This window comes from Panthera onca, chromosome A2 (genome assembly GCF_046562875.1).
Source record: "Panthera onca isolate mPanOnc1 chromosome A2, mPanOnc1 haplotype 2, whole genome shotgun sequence".
Taxonomy (NCBI): Eukaryota; Metazoa; Chordata; class Mammalia; order Carnivora; family Felidae; genus Panthera; species Panthera onca.
Window position 1 is genome coordinate 163,529,908 of NC_138340.1, and position 26,087 is coordinate 163,555,994.

Consider the following 26,087-nt stretch of genomic DNA (forward strand, 5'->3'; position numbering starts at 1 on the left):
AAAAAATTTTTTTCGAGTGTGTGTGCGCGCGCGCGTGCGCGGGGAAAGGGCAGAGAGAGAGAGGGAGACAGAATCTGCAACAGACTCCAGGCTCTGAGCTGTCAGTGCAGAGCCTGATGCGGGGCTTGAACCCATGAACCGTGAGATCACGACCTGATCCGAAGTCGGACACTTAACCGACTTATTTTTGAGAGAGTGTGTGAGTGGGGGAGAGCCAGCCAGGGAGACACAGAATCTGAAGGCAGAATCTCCAGGCTCTGAGCTGTCAGCACAGAGCCTGATGCGGGACTCGAACACATGGACTGTGGGATCATGACCTGACCCGAAGTGGGACGCCCAACTGACTGAGCCACCCAGGCGCCCCTATTATGTTTTTAATGTTTTTTATTTATTTTTGAGAGAGAGCATGAGTTGGGGAGGCGGGGGGGGGGGGGGGGGGCAGAAGATCCGAAGCAGGCTCTGTGCTGACAGCAGAGAACCCGATGTAGGGCTCAAACTCACTAACCGCGAGATCATGACCTGAGCTGATGTTGGACGCTCAACTGAGTCACCCAGGCGGTCCCCAAGAATTTATTCTTAAGTAATCTGTACACCCAACACGGGATTCGAACTCACAACCCTGAGATCAAGAGTCACACGCTCCTCCGATCGACCCAGCCAGGCTCCCCAGGTTTGTTTTTTTCTGATGAGGGAAAAAAGGATCCGAGAATTCACGTTCTCCTTCATTTGGGAAGAAATCTCTACGTGGGAAACTTCATGCCGATTTGTAATGAATATGTGCCGAAACACGTGGTATTTTAAAGAACGTCCTGAACAAAATGGTCGATAATAAGATTTACTTTAATCTTTCAATCTGCCAAAAAAACCCCAAAACGACAACAAAAAAATCAAACTATACTCATATATATATACAGTGTGGACATTTTCAGAGCACTTACATTAGGAAACATGGTTTCTCTTCAACCACATGACATATTGCATGTGCCACAATAGAATTTACACGGACGATCGCACAGCAGCCGTACAAACATCGTGATTTTACGTTTCAGTACACAAGAAAAAAATAGACCTCTTCCCGGCACTCTGTCTGCTCCTAACCGCCGCCTGTTCCCAGCCTAGCAGAGCACGTTTTCACCCGTGCTTTCAGAAACTTCGGCTTTCCACTCTTAACAGTGGCTATTTTAGAAGTCCTACGCTTTCCAGATCCAAACTTAAATGAGAAATTTGCCTTTTAAAAATAACCACCGATGGTTTATTAACGGGCATGGGGAGGCTCACCCACCAGGATGTGTAAAAAAAAAAAAAAAAAAAAAAAAAAATTGCAGGAAAGTAAAAATAAATAAAGCTGTTGTAAAGCAGTTTTGTTTACACTGTAGTTCAGAACAGACACTTAAACGTAAAACTGCCATTGAAGTTTTACAAAGTAATGATTTATATCCAAATTACAACGGTTTGACAAATCTAATGAGAACAAAACTGATTTGGTAAAGGTCCAAAGACTGTCACGCCCCAGCACCGTGTGCTGCAACGGGCCGCAGTGATGACATATCACGTGTTCCGACATAAGGCACTAGGTCTGAAGAAGCCATGCGCTCGCCTTATGTCCTATTGCCTGTTACAGACCAGTGAATTCTTTGAAACGAAAAATAATAAAAAATTTCAGGACACAGTGCACTTTAATAACATACAGCATTTGAAATCGCTCAGACGAAGGTCTGAAAACAGTCTTTTAATGCAAGGCTGAATCTTCAAACACATAAAACCTGTTTCTTATGCTCAGTTTCAACGTCACTGGAAAAAATACCCATCGCTAAACCCTGCTATACATTCTTAGCCATTTTACGGTCTTCTAACACGGTCAGTGTTCATGAGGCAAAGCGTGACCCAGAATCTTTGTTCAAGTTCTCCTACGAGGGCTTCTCCACTCACAGCGGTCATTCCGTTTCCGTCTCCTTTTGTTTGGCACCTGTCGGTAGATGGAAAATGAAACATCAAAGCGCGTCGCAGCCGGGCCTGTCTTGCACACAGCAGGGGTGGTCCCCACCCCCTGGGGGGTCCTCACCCGTACTCTGCCGTGCCTTAGGAGAACGTTCCAGACCCCTACAAACACAGCAGCCCACTTCTAATCTGTGTTCCAGGTCCTGAGTGTTAAATACGCAAGACTTACTTTGGGAAAGAAAGGGGTTCCAGTGCTAACGTTTTTAAAAGAGAGAACGCACGTGTGTCCTGGTGAAGGTGCGCGTGTTGCCGTCACGCGGGCGGACCTCGCTCACTGCGCTCTGTGGGTGATTTTGTCCTTAAAAATTGGAAGGTCTGCGCCAACCCTGCCTCAGGCAAGTCTACCGGCACCGTTTTCCAAACGGCATCGTTCTGCGTGCCCGTCCCATTTTGGGAATTCTCCCCGCGTTGCAAACTTTTTCACGACGATACCTGTTACGGCGATCAGGGATCTCGGTCGCTACTGTAATCGTTGGCCGGCACCGTGAGCCACACGCAGGCAGCGACTCAACAAATGCGTGTGTGCCCACCGCTCCGCTGGCCGCCCCCCCCCCCCCCAATCTCTCCCTCCGTCTCCTCGGGCCTCCCTCGTCCCTGAGAGGCAACACTCTTGACATCGGGCCAACGTGGCAACCCTACCGCGGCCCCTAGGTGTTCAGGTGAAAGTCGCCCACCTTTCGCTTTGTATCAAAAGCTAGAAACGATTAAGCCCGGTGTGACAAAGGCACGTCCAGAGTGGGCCTCTTTTCACCATACAGCGAGCCCCGCTGTGAAGTCAGAGGAAAAATCCTTGAGATAAAGGGCTGCTCCAGGGGCACCTGGCTGGCTCGGTCGGAAAAGCGAGCGACTCTTGGCCTCTGGGTTGTAAGTTCGAGCCCCACACTGGGGGTAGACATGCCTTAAGTAAATAAACACGTAAACTTAAAAAAAAAAAAAAAAAAAAGTGCTCCTCCGGGAACACGGGTGGTAAGAAGGCAACACGGCCTCCCTGCTGGTATGGAGAGGGTTGCAAGGGTCTGGACGGAAGGTCGCACCAGCCACACGTTCCCTGAGGCCAGAGCCTAATCCGGAGCCAGGCCCCGACTCTCTCCGATTCCGTGAAGGCGGAGAGAGGTGAGGCAGCTGCAGAGGAGCAGCCTGAAGCTGGCAGAGGTGGGTCAGGAGGTTCCGGGAAAGGCGCCGTCTCCACAGCACGCAAGTGCAGGGCGAAGCGGCAGGCCGGCCGGAAGGCACGGGGGCCGCGCGACACCCACCCCTTCGGTGGAGACACAACAGCCTTCTCCCGGAAGACGCCAGCCGGGCCTTCGGAGCCAGAGAGGGGAAGTCCGTGCCCGGGGCTGACTCCCTCGCTGGGGGCTGACGCGGCAGTGACCTGGACCGGCAGCCGGGGCTCGGTGACCGTTCGGAAAACCCGAGGCCCCCGCGAACGGCGGGAGGTCCGCTCCGCCTGCGCTCTGTGAACGCACGACGAAGCCCGTCGGTCTCCAGCACGGTCACTGAGCAGGGGACGCTGGCTGCGGAGTTCTGCTCAGCCGGAGATCCCTTTCAAGACGGGGCAGCTCCCCGGCGGTGCACCCGGTCACAGCCCAGAGCTCTGACGGAGACGGACGGGATGAGGGTCGTGCTGGTGCCTGCCACCACCCCCGCCATCCTGCAGCCCGTGCCTCAGGCGGCCACCTCGGCCTTCGAGTCTAGTATTTAAGAAACACGGGTCACGAGGCGACAGCTGCCACGCCTGGGACTCCTCAGATGCATCTGAAGGCGACTGAAAACCTTCTGGGAAGGATTCACCGTTCTAGAAGCCATTGAGAACGTTCGTGATTACAGGAAGAGATCAGATTATCAACATAATCCGGAGTTTGGAAGAAGGTGATTCCAACCCTCCTGGAGAGGACGTGGAGGGTTCAGGACCTCAGTGGAGGAAGTCACTGTGGACGCGGTAGAAACAGCAAGAGAACTGGGATCAGAAGTGGAGCCTTTAGAGGGGACGGGGTCGCCACCATCTCAGGATGAAACCTGGACGGACGAGGAGGAGCAAAGAAAGCGACTTCCTGAGGTGGCATCTCCTCCCGGTGGAGATGCCGCGAAGACACGGTCACAAGGGATTTGGAACGTTCCGGAAGCCTGGTCGGCGAAGCAGTGGCGGGGGCTGAGAGGACAGACCCCGGTTCGGGGAAAGTTCTCCTCTGGGTAAAATGCCATCAAACGGCACCGCCCGCCACAGAGAAATCGTTCGTGACGGGAAGAGCCACCCGGTGCGGCCAACGTCCCCGCTGTCTTATTTTCAGATGCTGCACAGCCATCCTGGCCTTCAGCGCCCACAACCCTGCCTGGTCAGCAGCCGTCACCGTCGGACAGGACCCCCTCCAGCAAGAGGATTAGGACCCGCTGGAAGCTCAGACGGCGGTTAGCACGTTTCAGCAATAAAGTCGCTTTTCACGGAGGCGTGTCCACTGTCGTTTTGGCCGCGGTGCTGGGGCACACGTCACATGACGCAAACGTGTGGTGCAAACGTGCCTTCCATGCACCGCAAAACCAACACCTCCCTTCCACTCGCTTTATTGTGACATTCGCTGTACTGCAGGGGTCCGGACCCCAGCCCACAGGGTCCCTGAGGTGTGCCTGTGCGTACTTCCAAAACGTTGAACAAAAGCATTCCAACACGTTTACGAGTATCTGCACGCATCTGGCTCGTGACTTTCCGGGCAGGTTGGCGGGAGCGCTACCGTTTTTCTCAGCACAGCAGCCTCTCCTATTGTCCCTTCAGACCCAAGAAGACTTTTGAAAGAGATGAACAATCCATAGAAAATAAGGGGCTAAAAAAACATAGCTACCGCTAACCGATCATTTATTCACTGGTCGCGTGCGCACGCGCAGGTTTGCCTGGACGGTCCACGTGTGACAAGGAGCTACTGCTGAAAAGAAAATGTTACTACGGCCAGTCCGCGTCCTTGATGGAGGACCGTGTCCACTGGCTGCTGAATCACCACTGGTAGCTTTTATTCACCCAACAGCGGACGCCTTCTCGAAGCGCCCCTTGCCGCTGATTCCCACCCAGCAGCGTGGGTCCCGGCTGCGGTCCCTCGTCGCCCGCAAACAGGTTCACACTATCAGAGTGTGTCTGGAAGGACGCAGGGCCTGGGTCAGCCTGCTCACCGGACGGCTGCCTGGACCAGGGGCTAAATGAGGCCACACACGGGCAACTCCTGGGGGAGACGGGGGCCAGGCCGGAGCCCTCACCTGATGCTTGCTTACACGGCACCGTCTCTCACGATGACGGCATCTCAAGGGCTGCTGATCCGAGGCGGGCAGGGCGCGTGTTCCCGGAGAGCTCTCCGAACGTTCACTTGCGATCCAGTTATTAGGGACACGGAGCACTTTTCCTAAATAGGTTCTACACACTACATTGCAGAGAATTCTAACTCAACTACTATCTTTAGAACGTTATTTCTATGGTAACGCACATACCAAATTCGGCCGTGGAACAGGGTTCCTCCCCGCAGAGGAGTATTAATGACTTGGAATTTAAAAAATCTCAAATGTGGATGGAAATGTCAACTCATCCAGCCCAACATTTTCATTCGTTTAAAAAAATTCTTTTTTTATTCTTTTAATCTCTACGCCCAACGTGGAGCTCGAACTCACAACCCTGAGGTCAAGAGTCGGATGCTCTACTGAGCCAGGCGCCCCGGGCCACCACTCTCATTCTTTGGGTCTGTGACACTAGGCACACAGAGGCTAAAGAACGTGATTCGTTCACTCTGGAGCTTACCACGCACAAAGAATCTTGGCCATGAGACCGACAGGGGCCAAGATGAGCCCTAACGCTGCTGGCTGAACGTGTGCCCTGGCCCGGGCCAGCTGCCCGGGAGAGGGGTGCCTCTTTCTGAAGGTGCTAAGTTACGTGCCTGCAAGGACGAGCCCGCCCTGGACGAGGCCCGTCCCCGTGCGCACCAAGGAGCTGTCTGTGCGCAGGCTGCACAGGAGTGGGATCACGCGCTCCGGATGGGTCTCGCCCGCCTGCTCCGGGTGACCTCCGTGCGTGGGTCAAGTACAGCCGCGTGAGTGCCCTGCTAGCCGGGGAGTGTCCCGCAGCACGGGGCTGGCGCCACCTGCTTATCTTTCTGCTAGGGGTTTGCGTGTGTTTCCTCAGTCCGTGGACCCCCTCCCCGGTTGCTGCTTCTCTGCTGGAGTCACGGCCTCGGTGCTTGCACCCAGAGGAGGTGAGATTTCTCGCCGGTGGCAGGGACTCCTTTAAGATGGGCATCTTTAGGTTAGAAACCAACTGGAAACTAGTCTTGGCTAGTTTGATTTCTGAACCAAAGTAAAATAAGTACTGTAGTACGCGTACAGTTTATTTTTTCCCATTTAATTGGGTTCATTTTTTAAAAATATAATTTGTTGTCACACTGGTTTCCGTACAACACCCAGTGCTCATCCCAACAGGTGCCCTCCTCAGTGCCCATCACCCATTTTCCCCTCTCCCCCACCCCCCATCCACCCTCAGTTTGTTCTCTGTATTTAAGGGTCTCTTACGGTTTGTCTCCGTCCCTCCCCCTCCCCCATGGTCTTCGGTTAAGTTTCTCAGGATCCACGTATGAGTGAAAACATATGACATCTGTCTTTCTCTGACTTATTTCACTTAGCATAATACCCTCCAGTTCCATCCACATTGCTGCAAATGGCAGGATTTCGTTCTCTCTCATGGCCAAGTAGTTTTCCATTATAAACCACATCTTCTTTATCCATTTGTCCACTGATGGACATTTAGGGTCTTTCCATAGTTGGGCTGTTGTTGAAAGTGCTGCTATAGACATTGGGGTACAAGTGCCCCTACGCATCAGCACTCCTGTATCCCTTGGGTAAATTCCTAGCAGTGCTACTGCTGGGTCATAGGGTAGATCTATTTTTAATTTTTTGAGGAACCTCCACACTGTTTTCCAGAGCGGCTGCCCCAGTTTGCATTCCCACCAACAGTGCAAGAGGGTTCCCATTTCTCCACATCCTCGCCAGCATCTACAGTCTCCCGATTTGTTCATTTTAGCCACTCTGACCGGCGTGAGGTGCTATCTCAGTGTGGTTTTGATTTGCATTTCCCTGATGAGGAGTGACGTTGAGCATCTTTTCATGTGCCTGTTGGCCATCTGGATGTCTTCTTTAGAAAAGTGTCTAATCATGTCTTCTGCCCAATTCTTTCTGGATTATTTGTTTTTCGGGTGTGGAGTTTGGTGAGTTCTTTATAGATTTTGGATACTAGCCCATTGTCGGACATGTCATTGGCAAATATCTTTTCCCATTCCCTCGGTTGCCTTTTAGTTTTGTTGACTGTTTCCTTTGCGGTGCAAAAGCTTTTTATCTGGATGATGTCCCAGTAGTTCATTTTTGCTTTTAATTCCCTTGCCTTTGGAGATGTGTCAAGTAAGAAACTGCTGCGGCCGAGGTCAGAGAGAGTTTTTCCTGCTTTCTCCTCTAGAGTTTTGATGGTTCCCTGTCTCACATTCAGGTCCTTTATCCATTTTTGAGTTTCTTTTTGTGACTGGTGTTAAGAAAGTGGTCTCGTTTCATTCTTCTGCATGTTGCTGTCCAGTTCTCCCAGCACCATTTGTCAAAGAGACTTTTTTCCATTGGATCCTCTTTCCTGCCTTGTCAAAGATTAGTTGGCCATCTGTCTGTGGCTCCAATTCTGGGGTCTCTGTTCTGTTCCACTGGTCTGTGTGTCTGTTTTCGAGTACACGCACACTTTAATGTTTAACTTCTAGGGGTTCGGAGTGTACGTCACTTAGTCTGCAATCTTGGCACGTCTTGGCACGGGTCAGTCTGGCCCAAGGCTGGACTATTTGTACTTGATGGGGGTGGGAAGGGGAGGAGTAGGGAGGAAAAAGAGAGGGCTGGTGCTTTTAGGACCCCTTAGCCCGCCTCTCACTACTAAACATGGCCCACAGGAGACACAGCAGCCCTCTTTCCCAGAGCCCCCTCCTCCCCTCCCCTGCACGCTCCCTGACTGGCCTGAGAGCTTGCGCCGAGCTGGTCTGGCACAAAATGAGGTTAGCTACCAACGCTGTTTGAGAGGTAATGTAATTCCCATATGCTGTTGTTAATGGAAAAAAGTTTGTGTTTAGGCCTTCTGTTTTATATACTCAAAACACAAGTTTTTTTTGTGTGTGTGTGTGTGTTTTTTTAAGGGTAGAGCAAAGAATTTCCCCTCCTATGTTTTCTAGGTAGTCGTCCTAAAAATCAAAACCGAAGGAGTCTTTGCTTTTGAATGGGAAGGGTTAGGACTATGGCAACGAATCCTCACTTATGCAGACGCTGCTGGTTGTTGATAGGATGCTCCTCAGAATTTCTATCAACTTTTATCTCTCACCCACGCGGAGCAGTAAAACAAAGAAAAACCACCCAGAAAGTGAAAATGGTTTACAGGGCAGTGCACGAGAATTCAAATTTCAGAGTATCAATATAGGAACGATACAACCCCGAAACACCGAGCTCTGTCTGTGCGCGGTGGTGAAGTACCTGCACGGGGTACCTGCCCCCGCCCGGCAGCCCCCACCCCCCACCCCCCCCCTTCTTGCACACGAAGGGCAAGGCCAGCACCCGGCACTCGTACCTGCGGGCGTGAGTATCAGGGCCTGCAGAATGTCTGACAGGGAGATAATACCCACGATGCTATCTGCTTCATTTACTACCACCAGCCGATGCACCTGCAAACGCGAGACAAGTGGGTCAGAATTTACATGAAGGTTTAAAACGGGTGTAAGGGAAAATGTCTTTCGTATACGATGCCCTGAGTACATCCCACAAGTGAGAGATGGAAACAGCGCGCAGAACCTTGAAGGGTCTTAGGCTCTGAAGCCACAATGCAGTGCTGACTTTCTTAACTACTTGTGGGAAAAATCGGCTGCGTCCCGCTGTTTTCAAATTTCAGAATATTAATATAGGAACGATACAACCCCAAAACATGAAGGTACCAGGCAGCCATAATCTTAAAACGTAAGTTCTTAATTCTTTACAGTTGAATCTCAGTTTCTCGTAACTCTCAGATACTGATTTACGTGGGAAGGACGTCCAACCAAATGAGAGCGAGAACAAAATGGGTCTCGGTTCTTCATTTTTCTGTAGTCTTTTCTCTATGAAATTCCTATGTAATATGCTCAGTTCAGAGGATAAGTGAACTATAATTAAGTGAAACATTATATTCACATCTCATTTTCCACTGAGCTCTTTAGCAAACGAATGGCTTGTGTTGTGGGGTCTTACTCTAGATGTTGGGTGTAGAGAGGACTTAAATAAACTTGAAAAGTTTTTCTAAAAAAACTTCGGGTCTTCAATAATCCTGTGATAGAACACAATTATTTTACTATAATTATAAATTAAAACGATGGCTTGTATCTAGGATCAGCGAGTGCTTTCTAGTCTATACTGGACACATTTTGTTGTTAACGTCCAATAATGCTAATTAAGTAACTCTCTTTTGAACGACTGAAGGTCAAGGGGCAGCTATCTTACCCAGAGAATTCATTCTTCCAGGCAGAAATGACTACCAAAAATATTTTCTTGCCATTTGTTGCTGAGTCTAAACTAGCGAATATTCTGGTGTGATATTTATGTCCTATAAATAACTAAATCATTGTGGACACTGTATCCCCTTTCCCCAACAACTGTAATGAAGCTAAAATTGGCCTTTGTCCCCCAGCAAGGAGCCATCTGGTGAAAGAAATTATTTCAATGGGGATAAAAGTCAAAATGGGTAACTTGAGAAAAGTGTTAAATTACATCTTTTTCCTCAATGACCTATTTCCTATTACAAAGAAATTTCTATCGCTTGCCAGATGGGCCGAAAAGACGAGCCAATTGCTTTTCTCTTTTGCCCGAGAATAATATATGCTCAGACAAGAGAGCTCAGGACAGAGGATCACCGGACGGTGTTCCCCACGCCAACCAGAACTCCGCCACCCAGGACCAGCCACGGCTACTGCTGTGGCGCGGGTCTTTCTGGCCTCTTTTCTATACACGTGAGCAGGTAAATGAATATACTCACGCTATATACGGTAAGTGGCTTTTTCTCTTGGTAATACATTGTTAATGTTTTTTCTGTACCTTCTAGGACATTTCTCGTTGTAAAGGATCTCATCACATGGATGTGCACTGTCCTTATAGATAATTAGGAAGAAGGGTCTTACCTATTTCTGCCTATGATCTTCGAAAGGCCCATAATTCTATGGACCTTCATAAAAAGTAAAGATGTATTCCCAAGTCCACTAAAACTCTTTGGAGAACAAGAGTGATGGGTACTAAACTCAAGTAGAAAAAGGAAAGAGTTCCTACTGAGATTCTAAGTGAAATACGTTTCAAAAGCTGTGAACAGTGGTAGCGGGGGGAGGCCCCGCGGGTGAGCCCACGCCAAGGTGAAGTCTTCAACACGCAAGGATGAAGACGGGGCTGTTTCTGTAAGATGGCTCCCGAGAGGGTGCAACCCCCTGCTTCACATGTAACGTTAGGATCGCCTGTTAGTAGCCTACGAACTAATCAGGGGCTTTTCTTCGTGGACTGTATTCTCATATTTATAAGAAGAATGACCAAAGCAGATGTATCATTATGAATTGATTCTGCCTACTTCGGGGCAGTTCCAGAAAGAACACGGTATGTCAGTCCTGGACAGTGATAAACGGCTAACATTCCCATCCCTGTCTAATGAGGAAGGGAAGGAAAGATTCCGGGAGTGGGGATCGTAGATTAGATACGTTATATGCTGATCTCGCTCATCTTTTATCGGAAGCGTTATCCCAAGTATACTCAAAACCCTCACGTACGCGGGCACCAGAGTGCAGAGGGTCAGGAGACGAAGTTATTCGACCATCTACTCTTATCTCGATCAGGAAAGCGAGAACATTGGCTTATGAAGATCAAAGGATGTTTTGAGTGACCATTCCCTTTGTTACAGCAGTATACAATGACACAATTTTAAGTTCGTAAATCCCCTAATGGGACCTAAAGCGCTTGGGACATTTGTTTTCTTAGTTATGTGCTTTTTAAACCATGAAAGTTTCTGACCAGTTTGACTCCACTATGACACTGCACTTATCAGTTCACTGCAGTGAGCATTTCCAGATGACCTACTATGTGTCAAGCAACACGGGGAGGGCGTGATCTCCGATCGCACTGGCTGACGCTGTGACTCAGGATCCCCGCGCACCTCGAGCAAGGACCCGGTGCAGCGGGCGTGCGCAGGGGTGGGAGGGGAGGGGGTGATCTGGCCCGGCTGCCTCACCTCGGCCCGCACTATTCTGTCCACGATGGTCTCCAGTATTTCCAGCTTACTGCACTTCACGACGCCCTCAAAGTACTGTGAGCGGTGCTGAAGGGCCTGGGTCACTGTGATATCTAGGTTATTGTACGTCTTCTCAGCAGCAAGGTTCTGTAATAAAGGGACGGTGAATTATGTCCTTTGATTTCAGCTCGCCTATTTAATAACCAAGATTAGTAAGTTTAAAGTGACCTGATTTTTAAAGACATTGTTTATCTTTTAAAAAAATTTTTTTAATCTATTTTTGAGACAGAGACAGAGCATGAGTGGGGGAGGGGCAGAGAGAGGGGGAGACACAGAATCCGAAGCAGGCTCCGGGCTCCGAGCCGTCAGCACAGAGCTTACGAGATATACCTTAATTACGACAAACCCTGTTAAATTTTGCCTGCTTGTCCCACGGAAGACTACCTCCCCCCCCCCCCCCCCCCGACCCAATCCTTAGACTAACATTTGTAAAGGGTGAGAAGCACCCTAGGGTGCCTGCAACAGTAGACCCTCCCTGTGAGCCCCTGCCCAGGGGGCAAGGTTTTCACCAGGAAGGCGCCGAGGGACCCGCCAGGTCAAGCCCGTGAAGGAAGAACAGGCCAGACGAGCCCCCCACAGACCCATGTGGCTTTAACCTCAGAGGGTCCTACCCAACCAAATTCTAATTGGCAGATTTTTTTGATGCCTGTTATGTTAAGCAGAATGCATGAGACAAGAGACACAGCTAGCTGCCAAGTTATATTTAACGGCGGGATCAATATTAGGGTAAAAAATGCAGAGCATGTTTGGGGCTACCAGAATTTTGGTTTCCTTTCTTAGAGATACTAGAAAACTCTAAGGAAGTGCATTTAAAATGAATGGGGCGAAAAAGCATTCAGTAGAAAGATGTAGCATTACATCTAGCAGATTTGCACCAGGGATCAAAAACAGAGCCCTCGAAACAGGACTTTAACTAACTCTAATATGGGGGCGCCTGGGTGGCTCAGTCGGTTGAGCATCCGACTTTGGTTCAGGTCCTGATCTCGCAGTCTGTGGGTTCGAGCCCCGCGTCGGGCTCTGTGCTGACGGCTCAGAGCCTGGAGCCTGCTTCCCATGCTGTGTCTCCCTCTTTCTCTGCCCCTCCCCCGCTCGTGCCCTGTCTCTCTCTCTCTCAAAAATAAACATTAAAAAAAATTTTTAAATAACGAATATATTTGCTGTTTTCTTTTTTAAAAAATTTTTTTTTTCAACGTTTTTTATTTATTTTTGGGACAGAGAGAGACAGAGCATGAACGGGGGAGGGGCAGAGAGAGAGGGAGACACAGAATCGGAAACAGGCTCCAGGCTCCGAGCCATCAGCCCGGAGCCTGATGCGGGGCTCGAACTCACGGACCGCGAGATCGTGACCTGGCTGAAGTCGGACGCTTAACCGACTGCGCCACCCAGGCGCCCCTATTTGCTGTTTTCTTGAGAACAGCTGTTCCCAATCAGTAAAACAATGAGATGATTATAACCCCTGAAGTGACCCCTGAATCACTGTGTGCACTAAGCACATGGAATAAATAATGTCTTGCCCACAGAAATAGGACCGTCTATAATATTCACACATGCTGTAGTAATGGATAAACTACACATAGACTGGAAAAACCAGAAGATGCTAATATGTTATTCACTGCTAACCCAGGGGATGTTAAGCACAGTAACTCTGGGCAGTCTGCAGAATCCTCCGGTCCTCACGTTCACAAAAGCTGGTAATGAGGGAAAATCACAAGCAGGTTAATGTACCTAGTTTACACTTATTTATTTCTGAGGGGCAGAGAGAGAAGGAGACACAGAATCCGAAGCAGGCTCCAGGCTCTGAGCTGTCAGCACAGAGCCGGACACGGGGCTCGAACTCACAAATCGTGAGATCATGACCTGAGCCAAAGTCGGATGCTTAACTGACTGAGCCACCCAGGCGCCCCACGAATCTGTTTTAAATGCATTCTAGACGACAGGTGTAACAAAATTAAAAGTACTTACAATGACATCAAATTTGGAATAAATATCTACAACTTTTCCTAAAAATGAAAACAAATGTTAGAAAAAAACAGGTCTTAGAGACAAAAAAAAATACCACTTAAAATCAGTCTTAGCCAGATGCTTACTAGCGATTAAACAAACTTGTCTAATTTTAAACGGACGTGAAATCCCATCTTAACAGCCAGTGTAGAAATAAGCCAGGTCCAAGTCCTTGCTAACCCGAGTGCTGCTCGGTGCTGACTCGATCCGCCATGTCTGAAACTCTCATCCCCACCCCCCTTGCTGGCCACCCACCCAGTCTGATCTGCTGACCGCTTAGCAGTCAGTTTGCCCCAAGGAGACAAAGCGTGGTCTCTGTCTGACCAAACCCACAGACCTGACTCATCCACCACAGGCAAGGCCGACACTCGTCTTTCTACAAAGACATTCAAGGCTTTAATGATGGGAGTGTCCGGGTGGATGAAGGCGATGTTGTGGTAGGTCCCGATGCCAAGGGCGTCTAGGTTCTGCTTCATGAAGGCAGGCTTTGGCATATCAGACATCTAAGCAGAAGATAAACACAAATGCTCTAGAGCCCGAGCAGACCTTTTCAATGTGCACATGTCCACACTTGAAACAAAACACTACGTATCACAGATTACAGTTAGCGGTTTTCTGACCATCTACCCGGATGTCCGAACGAACACGGAAATGCTACACGTAGGAACTGCAGTCTGCGTTCAAACCGGTTTACGGGTCTACGCTTCTATTCAACGACTTAGTAAAACACTACAAGGCACTCACACAGTGTAACGTTCCCCTTCTCTTCACCCACGGAAAACGTGGACAGAAGAGGGAACAAGAGGTCTCTCTGGAAGTTCAGACCCATAGCCACCAAGAATCCTGTATCCTTAGATATTTATCTTAAATTCCTGGTCCTGCTGTCGGCATTAAGGAATATCTACCAAGAACCCACGCGTTTCCAAACCCAGAGCGTCTCAGGAGAGCTGTCTGAGCTAAGCTAGTCCTCACCCCGGCCCCCCCCAACCCCCACATCCTGAGGACTCCACCTTGTGATTACGAGGGGCAAAGAACAGGCCAACAGAATTGCAAGAACCTTTAAAAGTTTGCTTTTCTTTTCATGGGCTGTTTTAGAGGAGGAGGGAGAAGTCAGAAGAGAGGAGTCTAGGGTCATGTTTGACTAAGACAAAATAAGGTCTACGGTTTCAAAAATCCACCTTGTATAAAGGGTATAGTTGATTCCGTCCTCCTGCTGTACCTTATAATTATCAGGAAAAGATGAACAATTAGAAGAAACAAAATGTTCAAGTCAAAGAGTTCATCAATATTCAAATCATGAGAATCCTAGAAATTTAGAGAAAAAAAAGAAAGACCTATTAGGTCATCTAGCCCATAGTGACGCAGGACAACCCCTGTTCCAAATTGTACGCTCAGGCTAACTGTCAACGGTCTCCAAGGGAAAGGCCACTTTTGCCTCAGAAAATGATCTCAGATCAGTAAAAATCAGGGTCTGAAGTTTTATTTAAAATCCTGTATTTTAATCTGAAAACCTCCAGGTGAATATTCTAAGAGCATGACTTCATTACCATATTGGCCCAAATGTAAGGCTGTACTGGCAGAGGGGACCTCCTCGACTTTTTACGGAAGAGGAGGACACCAAGGCCCGCCTCCCACTGTTCCTTCGCATCCGCAGCGGTGCAGCCGTGAAAACGGGCCGGACTCGACCAGAAACATCTGGGAGACCCGGGGCAGGCTTAAGTCTCTGAGCCGGGCGCCTCCGCACAGAGGAGCCGCGACACCGCCCGCCGACAGGGCCGCGGAGGCAGGGAGGCCGAGAGGCCGCCCGTCGGGAGCCTCTCAGCCACTGCCGGCAGTGAGCTGGCAGTCGCTCCACCTCAGTTTCACCGCCTCGAAGGTGGGGACGCGTAAAAATACCTACCTGAGAGGGTGGAGGCGAGGATTAGAGGTGTCGTGTGACACGGGCAGGACAGTACCTGCCACGTGACAAATGCTGAAGAGTCTTCAGCTATGACGATTACTGTCACTTTAGTGCGATCGCTCTAGGGGGTGGGTGGGCTAAAAGCCTGGCACCTGCGGGCCCTGGATACACGGCCCCGTCCTGGGTCCCACTCAACTGGGATACTGGGGCGACAGCCTGTTCAGCGCACAGCAGACCCGGGGTCTGTGCCTGACAGGGGGGACGTCTACCCAGCACTATCCGTCCCTGACTGTCCCCTACACTGTCTTTCTACTGCCTGCTTTTTTGTCAATTTCCTACCTTCTGTCTTAGCAATTATTTAATCGTGAAGAGTGTTAGTTTCCCAGGTAAACTATGAAAATGCAGGACTGGCTTGATTCTCCCAACTACGGACCCCTCGGTGCTTCTGTCTGGCAAAGCTGAGGTCGGGATGCCGGCCTCTCTGCGTCGCCCTAGAGCGCCGTTTTATTTCCTTAACTGATGCGGTAGGAAGCGGGGAAGCGCATCTGAGGTCGATTTTTAATGTCTACTACATTCCGTAAAAACACGACTTCACGTGTCGTCTCTTCGGGACCACGAATGAGGCCTCCTACTGGTCCTAGCTGACCAACGACGGCTAACTGCAAATTCAGGGCATGTAATCTGAAGGGGAAAAATTAAAGCCCTCTTGTAAAAACTCGGGTCCTTCGGCGCCTTTAGTATTGACCAAGGAGGCCAACGTTCGGGATGATTAGGAAGATGTCTCGTTTCAAACGCAGTTGAGAAAACCTACCGGTAACACAGCCCGAATTTGGACCAACATGGTATTCTTGTGCCAAAATTCTATTCGCTGTGGGTTTTTCTATCGCTGTAATTTCCAATAAGATAATCCTGGGGACGGTATTGTTTGAATGTTTCTGCAACCATGATACCGATAAAGCATCGTTAAGGCAATTTGCTGTAAATACTGGCTCAACCGATCTTAAGATAGCAGTGTCTTAAAGAGACTGACTGGCAGATTGCTTTCCTGCCCTCTTGTTTTAGGTGATGAAACATTCTAACTTAAATAGAGAATTTCAAGCGTGTTGAGTATTTTGACACTTGCCCTGAAAGGCGACTGCTTCTTACATGGAATCAACTTGGAGAATGCAGTAAGTTGAGAAAGTGCAGCTTAGCAACGATGGAGACCTCCTAACAATCGCAATGCCAAAGCGAACCACTTCCACTGAGGGTGACAGGAGCCAATTTACTTGAAGTAAATTAGTTAAAGTAGATGCAACTACGTCTTTAGAAACACTAAAAACTACTTACAAAAAGCTGGAGGAACTTGAGGATTCTTTTGTGGGTAAGTATATAAAGTGCATTCCCACTGATAGGGTCAATAACTGGCAATCTGTGGATTTTATTTTTGATCAACGAGTATACAGCATCGAAGAGGCTGCGGGAAAAGCCATCAAAGTTGTTAGGAGGCTTTAAGGAAAAATGTAAAACGCTCTGGACCACCCCTGCTTTAGAAGCATTTTCAGTGTTTTCACATCACGGCAATAAAAGGTTGACTTGACTCAAAGCAGTGTTTGGGAAAAGTTTTACGTTGGGTATCTCAGCAAGAGGTCTTGATTGTTCCCAGTCTGTGTCAATCTCAGATACAAGCGCGAGCTACGGATCTCTAGGAGAGGGGGTTCTAACCGTGTTTAATGCTGCTGTTTGAGAACGACAGGACTGCGAAGGGACCACACCAGCGACCAGGAGCTGGGGCCCGGCCCCGCCCCGTAGCGGACTCACTGCGACCCCCTTCGGGGCTGCTCTGGCCCTTCCCGGGTCTGCCGGAGCCACCCCAGAAGGCCTGGGTCAAATGTATGCGCTAGAGGACTCCCGAGGGGTGACGCGTTCTTCCGATGACCTCCTGACCCATGTCTAACGGAGAGTGACCTTCAACCTCAGGGCATGCTACAACCCCTGGGGGAGCTTCCGGAATGCACGTTCCTGGGCACCACCCTCCAGAGGCGATCTAACAGGTCGGAGGCAGAGCTTCCCGGATGGTTTGTGCTGCTGGTGATCGGGATTTTAAAACTGCTTAACGTGACCCTCCTCCCAGCCCATTATCAATCCTCTGGACAAACACCGGCTGATTTCTATTGCCTCTACATCTACTGAATTCAATATCTGAAATCAGGGAGGGCTGGCTGGCCCCTATCTAGATGAAAAACCTAGCAATCATGGAAACAAAATAGGAATCTGAATGAATGTTTTCAAAGGAGAAAAACTTTACAAGTTTACCTTGCATCTGGAGATATATTCACTAAAGGCTTAAATGTTTCTTGTAAATAAAGCTCTGTTTTTATAGAAAGAAAATATGCAGTTAGTAACAACCCATTTGCCGTTTGTAATTATTACATAAATTAAACTACTCTTCAATTTACAGACAACAATTAGAAGGATTAAAAACCAAAAGCAAATGAATGCAATTTACTAAACACTACCGGATAAATTAGAGTTAGGACTATTTTAAACAACTTATAAAAGCTGCTTTCGGGATGTTGCCTTTGTGGAAAAATTAAACATTTAAAAACAGTATTACAATAGATGTTGTAAAAATGAGAAGAATATTCAAGCAATCTGATGTAAAAAATCAAAACCAGCAGAGGTCACTAGAATATTAGCAAATTACTATCACCCTTAAGACAGAAGTGTTCATAGAATCCTTTAAAACTAATTTTCACAAGTCAAAATAGAAAATAAAAGTTACAACAGACTTTGTCCTTTAAATGTGCTTAAGTTTTGTTTCCCCAAACTCATGCTCAAAACCTGCATCTTAGGGATCTTGGGAGTCTGTAGAAACTATCTTCCTAGAGACCCACTGTAATGAAATCTGCCTCGCGGAGGTTTCTATGCAGAAAGCATGAAGAAGTATCTTGACGTTACCATTATTACCACTGAGCACCATCTCACGTCAAACTGTAAATATACTTAAATCTTAGTCTAACGTTACTTATAATGCAGTAGAATCTGATCAGGAAGATCTGTCTTGGTGTTAAGTTATATATTCACTTCCTAATAGGCAGCGCTAAGATACGGATCCCATGTTGACTCTGTTTTGTTTGACTTGACAAAGCCATTCTAAATCAAATATATCGCTCAGCGAAACTTCCAAGTCAAATGGAGTGAAAGAGCCGCTAGCCCTTTAGAGAATTCCCACGGACGTTCGGATTCTGCGGCTGCTGGTCACAAAGGTTGCTCATCATTCCAAGCAAATTATTAATCAAAAAATTTCTATCTACCGGTCCCTCCATTTCTAGCCAGGCTCTTCTCTGAACACCCTACAAAGGCCTCTCCTCAACGTCGGTCCAACTGCTTTCCTCAGTGAGTCCTGTCCCATCCCAGTGACGGGCCCTTTGCCGCCCCCATCAATCCAGCACGACGGGGCTCGCTAAGACAGAACAATTTCACGATCGTGAAATCAGAATTTAAAAAATGGATCCATTGCGGAAAAGGTACTGTGACTTCGAAGGGTTCCTTTTTCATGTCATTTTATTCACACCTTCTAGTTTAAGGTTCGTTTGTTCTGTGTTTCTCCATTATAAAGAAATAATGATTAAATTTAAGAACAGATCCTTAATTTTGTTCATCTTAAGCACTCGCCTGGTGCATTTTCTATAGACAGATAAATCTGTGGGCAAGGAGGGTAATCTTTAGGCTCCGTGGGGGGCAGTGACCGGGGCACTGGTTAGTTCACTGTCTTTCTATCCCAGCCTTAGTGTGAGGACTTGTTATAGGATCCCCTAGTAAACAGAACGGATGGTGTTTACAATAATAATAGCACACTATTCAAGATTAAAATAGAAATAAATGTTTTAATCACATAATTTCTTAAGCAAAGAGAAAAGGATCTGCGAAGCTAAGACGTGTTTTACACACATTTTTTTCCTGATCCTAAAAGATTTTTAACACCCAATAGTGCTTACCCCTCCATGTTTCAATCTTATGTTCCTCTAATTCATAGATCTGTACCTGCAAATGAGAAAAATTCTTATTTACAAACGTTAACATATACAACATAAGAAAAAAATTTCATAACTACTGTGGAGTCCCATAATTCGGCAGATGGAAACAGTCAAGATAATTCAGAAATACTGGAAATATAAATTAGAAACATAAAGTGCTCTACGTTTCTTGAAAGATAAATGTTTTCTAAACTTAAAACACAACAGGGGCGCCTGGCTGGCTCAGTTAGTGGGGCACGGGGCTCTCGATGTCAGGGTTGTGAGTCAGAGCCCCACACTCGGCGTAGAGATTACTTAAAAAAATAAAAAGTGTTTACGTTTAAAACACAAACTAGGGTAATATTTTCATGAATCTAATAGAAACATTTCTGATCCGCTTAAATTTTAAAACACGTATGGACATACATGCCCAATTCCCTCTTTTTCAGGGTACAGAAAATGTTTAGCATCTCTAATTTAAAAAGGACAAGTGGTTACATGGTGCTAAAATAAAGCTGTTAGGTCAATTTGTGCCTGGACCGTATCGACCTGTTTCCCCAGGGTAGGAAGGGCATAAAATACCTGGAGGGTTAAACGGCACAGTATAATACAAAGTCACTTTGGAGTCGTTCAGCTTTGTTTCAAATCTCGAGGCCTGCCCTACCACTTTCTTAGTTGCTCTTCTTGGCCAAGTTATTTAACCTCTCCATCCGCTTCCCTTCCAAGACGAGTGCGTGCAAACTCCCTCCAGATACGGCTTCTGTGAGCATCCCGGGAGAGAACAGGAAATAGAGGGCCTGGCCCAAGACGGTGGTTCTCCGCGGCGCCCCCCTGTGGCCTCCCCTCCCGGCTCAGTGTTTCAAAAAATCACTACGCCTTACTTCTATCAGCGTTGTGCTGGGACTCAAGGGGGCACCTGAAATAAGAAAACGTGGCCTCTTCTTGGAGCTCAAAATACAGACGGCAGCAGCATCAAGGCAGTCTTAGATAAAAATGCCACCGACCCTAGAGCGACGCGGGGTCAGGGGTGCCGACCCCCGCGCCGTCGAAAATCTGCGCGTAATGTGTGACTTCCCCAGAGTCAGCGTGTTGTTCAACAGTCAACTGTAGGAGGTCACCCTCTAAAAGGCTGAGTACGGGGACACGCACAAGGTAGAGACGACCAGAGGTCGGGCCAGGGAAGTGTCGAGGAGGAAGATTTCAGCCGGGCCCGCATGGCGAGTGGGCTTTACAGAAAGCAGAAAAACTCGAGTAAAGGCCTGGGGAGGAAAGACTCGCCCCTGCTCAAGGAACACGGAGGACACGCAGGGCTGGAGTGAGGGCTGGGGACCAACGTGGCCTCATGCTCCCTCGACCGCCCCATGGCCCGGGGGCTGCCTGGCCCGGGAGACGAGGCCGGGTCAGCCCTGATGGGTTTGAAGCGAATGATGACGTGATGGTAAGGCTCTAAGGAGGAGGCTTTCACAGCACCGGCACCAGATGGGAAACCGAGTCTCGGGTGGTGAGGTCTAGAACCGTGATCGGGGTGATACAGGGGCCACAGGAAGAAGGACTGAAAGGTTCAGAGATTAATTTAACAGGAGGGAGAGAGAGACCGGTACGTAAAAAGTCCCCCACCCCCGCCCGGTTCTGATGCTAGGTGACGGAGCAGTAAATATCCACACCAGAGAGGAAAGCCGAACCGAAGGTCAAGGGAAGGGGAGGGCGTGGGTTTTTTTTGTTTAAGTTCCAGTTAACATACAGTGTGATACTAGTTTCACGAAGAGAATGAGTGACTCATCACTTCCATACAACCCCCAGTGCCCATCACAAGCGCCCTCCTTAATGCCCATCCCCCCAACTAGCCCATCCCTCCGCCCACCTCCCTCCAGCCCCCTTCGCTTTGCTCTCTATCCTTAAGAGTCTGTTTTATGTTTTGCCTCTTTTTGTTTCCCCTTATGTTCAGCTGTTTTGTTTCTTAAATTCCACACATGAGTGAAATCACATGTTGTGTGTCTTTCTCTGACTTACTTCACTTAGCATAATACTCTCTGGAGCCCTCCATGTTGCAAATGGCAAGATTCTGGTTTTTTTTTTTTTTTTTTTTTAAGTTTATTTATTTTTCAGAGAGAGACAGAGAGAGCGAGCAGGAGAGGGGCAGAGAGAGGGGAAGAGAATCCCAAGCAGGTGCTGCACCATCAGCACGGCGCCCGAGGTGGGGCCCGAACTTACAAACCACGAGATCGTGACCTGAGCCGAAATCAAGGGCTGGACGCTGAACCGACTGAGCCACCCAGGCGTCCCAAGGTTTTGTTCTTCAAGGATATGGTCGAACATAGTTTACAAACAGAAACTACAGCTCCAGGCCTCACTCTGGAAGTCCCGAGAAGACACCAGTGCTCAGCTGAGCAGAGGCCTCCCTGCGTCCTGCCTGCACGGGCCCGAAGGTCTTCAGCCACAGTCGCCAGCGTGGATGCGGTTTCACCAACGTGAGCGTCTATTATGAACCAGGTGTGTTTGGCCCTGACGTGATGGGAAGGGTGTGTGTGTGTGTGTGTGTGTGTGTGCGTGTAAGATACAAAGATGAGTAAGATACAGTCTCTACCTTCTCCCTCAGAGAACTCAAAATTTAGCCCGAGATTCAGATCCCCCCCATAACAGCATTTCTCAACCCTGGCACTAGTGACATTTTAGGCTAGGTGACTTTTTGTTGTAGAGACCATCCTGTACCCTGTAGGCTATTAAGCAGCATCCCTGGCCTCTGCCCGCCAGACACCAGAACCACCCTGCCCTTCTAGCTGTGACCAAAAATATCTCCAGATGTTGTCAAATGTCCCCTGGGCCGGGGGGGGGGGGGGGCGCGAGGGGGCAAAATGGCTCCCAGCGGAGAAACGCTGCCTTATGACTAATGAGAATGCAGCATGAAAAGTGCCATAAGGGCATTAACGGGTGCAGAGAAAGAGTGGCTAATTCTGTCAGAGGTGACTGATGCAGGGAACTCTCCATCACTAAGGTGATCCAGGAGTAGGATTGTGAAAGTCTAGACTTTCAACTGGCAGGGGCCTAAGGACAAGGAGGAGGACAGAAAGGAGAGTGTGAACATGACGTTGGGCAAGAGCAGCCACACAGACGAGAAGAAGGCCGAAGGCTAAGCTTTAGAAAATATCCACAATTAGGAATTACGGGGAGGCAGGAAGAGAAGGAGCCTAGCAGGTCAGCTCAGAAGGAGAGGAGAAACGAGAAGTGTCACCAACACCAAGTGTGAGTAACACTGCACGACCACCGTTCTCGAGTACAAAATTCAACAGTTAAAAAGAGGCATCCAGTACCTACGTTTCTGTAACCACAGTGGTCGAGAGGGGCGGCGGTGGCGGTGGCTCCCGCTCAGAGGAAAAGTTCTTTCCGAAACATACGTGAAAATTATGGTTTAAGAGTTCCGTTTCCATTTTGTGGAAGATCAGCCACAGAAAATTTTACGAAGACGCCACAAAATCTTTCAAGTGTGAGCTCCCAACCTCACCGAAAATTCAATAGGAACAAGGTTTGAAAATAAGGCTGGAGATCACCCAAGGGAGAATCGGCAAGTAGCAAATGAAGACAGGTCAATGACGCTGAGCCCTGAAAGATGAACACCGTGGTCAAGTGGCCCGATGCTCCTACGCCTGACGTCCCCGAGGAGAGGGGATGAGAAAGGAAAAATATCTGAAGAAAACAGCAGCCAGAAACTTCCCAACTCAGTGAAAAACCGACTTAGGAGATCACGGAAACTCAGCAAACCTGGAGCGGGATAAAGACACAGAAAACCAAACCCGGGCATGTCCCTGCTACTGCTGAAGCCCCGAGTTAGAGAGACAATCTCAAGCCAGAAAGAAACAGCGTATTCTACGGAACGCGTAAGAATGAACAGGTCTACTGACCTCTTACCGGAAGCACCGGGGAGGAGCTGCAGCGTGGACGTGTTAAAAAAACAACTATTAACTCAGCTTCTATGATGCAGCAAAAGCCTTCTTCAAAAATGAGGATGAAGTAATGACCGTGTCATTGAACAACAGCTGCGATGGCCCGTCACGGCAGAACGGTCACGATAGGACTGAATGACACAACGCAGGAGGGAACCAGGCAGACTGCAGGGGTGGGGTGGGGTGGGGTGGGGGCGCAGCACGCAGATCCAGAGAGCAGCGAGAGACGGCCTCTGGGCGGGTTGGTTTAAAAAACTATGAATACTTGTTCTTTTTACTCTTCATTTGGTTTAAAACAAAAATAAGGGCAGATTAGGTGGACCTTTGGTTACCCTGAAAGTTCAGCGTTTAACTCGCAACAGATGGTGTTCAAGTCGATACTGAAACGCGCACAGCAGCCAGAAACATCCAGGGCAGAGAGGTACAGAAAACATCGACAGAGCGCAGTCAGCCGTGATGGAGAGGAAGGCACTACCCTTAGTCTCCAGCTGCAAACAACCAGAAAATGGAAAAAAGGATGTGAAATGACTGTTTTCAGACATTAGGCAACAGGCAGGGCAGGACCGGCCGGACCGTCAGCCCCGGGAGAAGGGAAGCAAGCAGACCGAGCCCCATGATCCCCACCTCTTTCTCTGGACTGCAGTGCAGGCAGCTGACCCAGCCAGGGCATGACAGTCCCACTGAGTCAGGGAGACAGGAATCAAAGTCTGGGCAGGCGGAATTTGCGGGCAGAGAACCGGACGAGGAGGCGCTGTCCACGACAAGAGGGGACGGCAGTGCAGAGATCCTGAGCTTTGGACAGAGTACTAAGCTGGGCACGGCCGGGGTAAGCGGACGTGAGGCCAGGCAAAGACTGACCAAGACGCTGTGTCTTCACCAGGCAGAATGGACAGTCCTCACTAAGCCACCGGCCACCAGGGATTCCACGGAGATCCCAGCAGTAAGAGAACCAAACCAGAGATGAACACTCTCACCAAGTTTAAAAACTGGCCCCCCAATAAACATTTGAGAAGATGCTCAACATCATTAGCCATCAGGCAAATACAACCCCAAACCACAATGAGATCTCGCCTGTCGGGATGGCTAAAATAAAAAACACAAGAAACGACAGGGGTTGGTGAGGATGTGGAGACCAAGGAACCCTCGTGCACCGTTGCTAAGAATGCAAACTGGTGCAGCCACTGTGGAAATCAGTGTGGAGGGTCCCCAAAAAATGAACAACAGAGCTACCACAGGATCTGGCAATTCCACTCCAGGTGGTTTCCTGCAAACCCCTCCTCCACCTGCCAAAAAAACCAAATACTAATTTGAAAGGATGCATTTATCCCCACACTTGCTGCAGCATGAGTTGTAAGAGCCAAGACCTGGAAGCAATTCAAATGTCCATCAGTCAATGAATGAGTAAAGAAAATGTGGTGCTCGCACACGCGCGCACACACACACACACACACACACACACACACACACACACACAGGAATGCTACTCAGTTATAATGAACAAATGCCGCCATTTAAATGTGACAACGTGAATGGACCTGGAGTGAAATTCTAGAGAAATAAGTCAGAGACGTAGTGAAATAAGTGAAATAAAGTGAAGTCAGAGAAAGACAAACACTCTATGATTTCACTCATATGCAGAATCTAAAAATCAAACAGAACAGAAATATATTCAGAGATACAGAGAACTGGTGGCCACCAGAGGGGAAGGGACAAGAGAAATGGGTGGAGGGGATTAAGAGGTACAAACTTCCAGTTATAAAATTAGTCAGTCACGGGAATATAGTCAATAAAATTGTAGTAACTTAGTATGGTGACAGACGGTACAACTGGACCTGGTGTGATCAGTTTGTAACATGTAAAGATACTGAATCACCGTGTTGCACCCCTGAAACTGACACTGTATGTCGATTATAATAAAAAAAAATTGGGGCCTGTATATTTAGACAAATGTTTTATAAAAACTTTGGTTTAACTGATAACTACTGCTGAGATTTTTAATGCGGGGGTTAGCTGCATTTTATCAAAATACATCCAGTTAATAATCATCCTTGTGTTGATCTTGCTAGTTCAGAAGCAGACACGTGACCACTATAATGAAAACCAACATTCACCTGCACTGGTAGTATTTCAGAAATCAGACACGTCACGCGAAATAAATATGGCATACTTACAAAATCTTTGGTAAAACTTAGTTCTAAGAGTAGGTCTCATGTCTTTTCTTTTATGTAGGAATTTAGTTATTGGGCAATATTAACCATTACGTGTAAAAAGAAAATTGATTGAATTGTCTTTTTACCTTTTAGATACCCGAAATAGTATGAAGGAAAAAAATTACACAATTCTGTCCTTGCCCACCCCTGCCGAAAAAACAAACACAAAACACCCCCCCACCCCCCCGCCCCCGGCAAAGCAATCAACCGCCCAAAGCAACAAAAACTAAACAAGCTGGTAGAATCACAAAAATCATAGTGTTAGATAAAGGCCATCGTGTGGTTCTCAAATGGTGCTCTTACAAAACAGCTGGACCAGGGACGAGGGAGTTCTCCCACTAAAATTAACCAGTCCTTTTGTAACTGGCAGAAAAATGTCAAAGCTGAATTTGTCCAATTTTAAGATTTACTTCTTTGAAACCAGAGAGTACATATCGTTCTTGTTAGAAGAATTTAGGGGGTTAACTGCACGAAGCTGCACTCGCAGCAAGAGGCCCAGGAAGATACACTCTGTGGCACCGTCATCTGCAGAGGGACGCTGCCGTGGACCGTCACCCGCAGCAGGCTGTGGGAAGGGCCGCCTTCACTCCTGGGTCCGTGCAGTCACAGCGCCCCAGCACGCCCATCATGCCGTGAAAGATCGTAAGTTCAGGGACTAACTGACCTCTGCGATTGACCTGTGCTTCTAGTTGTAAAAATCCACCCCCCCCCCCT

At 48.3% G+C, this 26,087-nt stretch overlaps 1 protein-coding gene across 10 annotated transcripts in view; it reads right to left on the bottom strand.

Annotated features, from left to right (window-relative positions):
* Positions 1 to 822: 822 nt before the first annotated feature.
* PRKAG2 (protein kinase AMP-activated non-catalytic subunit gamma 2) overlaps positions 823 to 26,087 on the bottom strand; it is a 256,695-nt gene continuing 231,430 nt past the window's right edge. For all 10 annotated transcript variants that reach the window (XM_078437362.2, XM_078437360.2, XM_078437357.2 and 7 more), the window contains 8 exons: positions 19,208 to 19,253; positions 17,523 to 17,577; positions 16,557 to 16,683; positions 13,665 to 13,830; positions 13,289 to 13,326; positions 11,267 to 11,413; positions 8,606 to 8,699; positions 823 to 1,966 (listed from right to left, as the gene is read on the bottom strand). In XM_078437362.2, the coding sequence (XP_078293488.1) occupies positions 1,935 to 1,966; positions 8,606 to 8,699; positions 11,267 to 11,413; positions 13,289 to 13,326; positions 13,665 to 13,830; positions 16,557 to 16,683; positions 17,523 to 17,577; positions 19,208 to 19,253 (705 nt within the window). In that variant the 3' untranslated portion in view covers positions 823 to 1,934. The remainder of the gene's footprint in view (positions 1,967 to 8,605; positions 8,700 to 11,266; positions 11,414 to 13,288; positions 13,327 to 13,664; positions 13,831 to 16,556; positions 16,684 to 17,522; positions 17,578 to 19,207; positions 19,254 to 26,087) is intronic.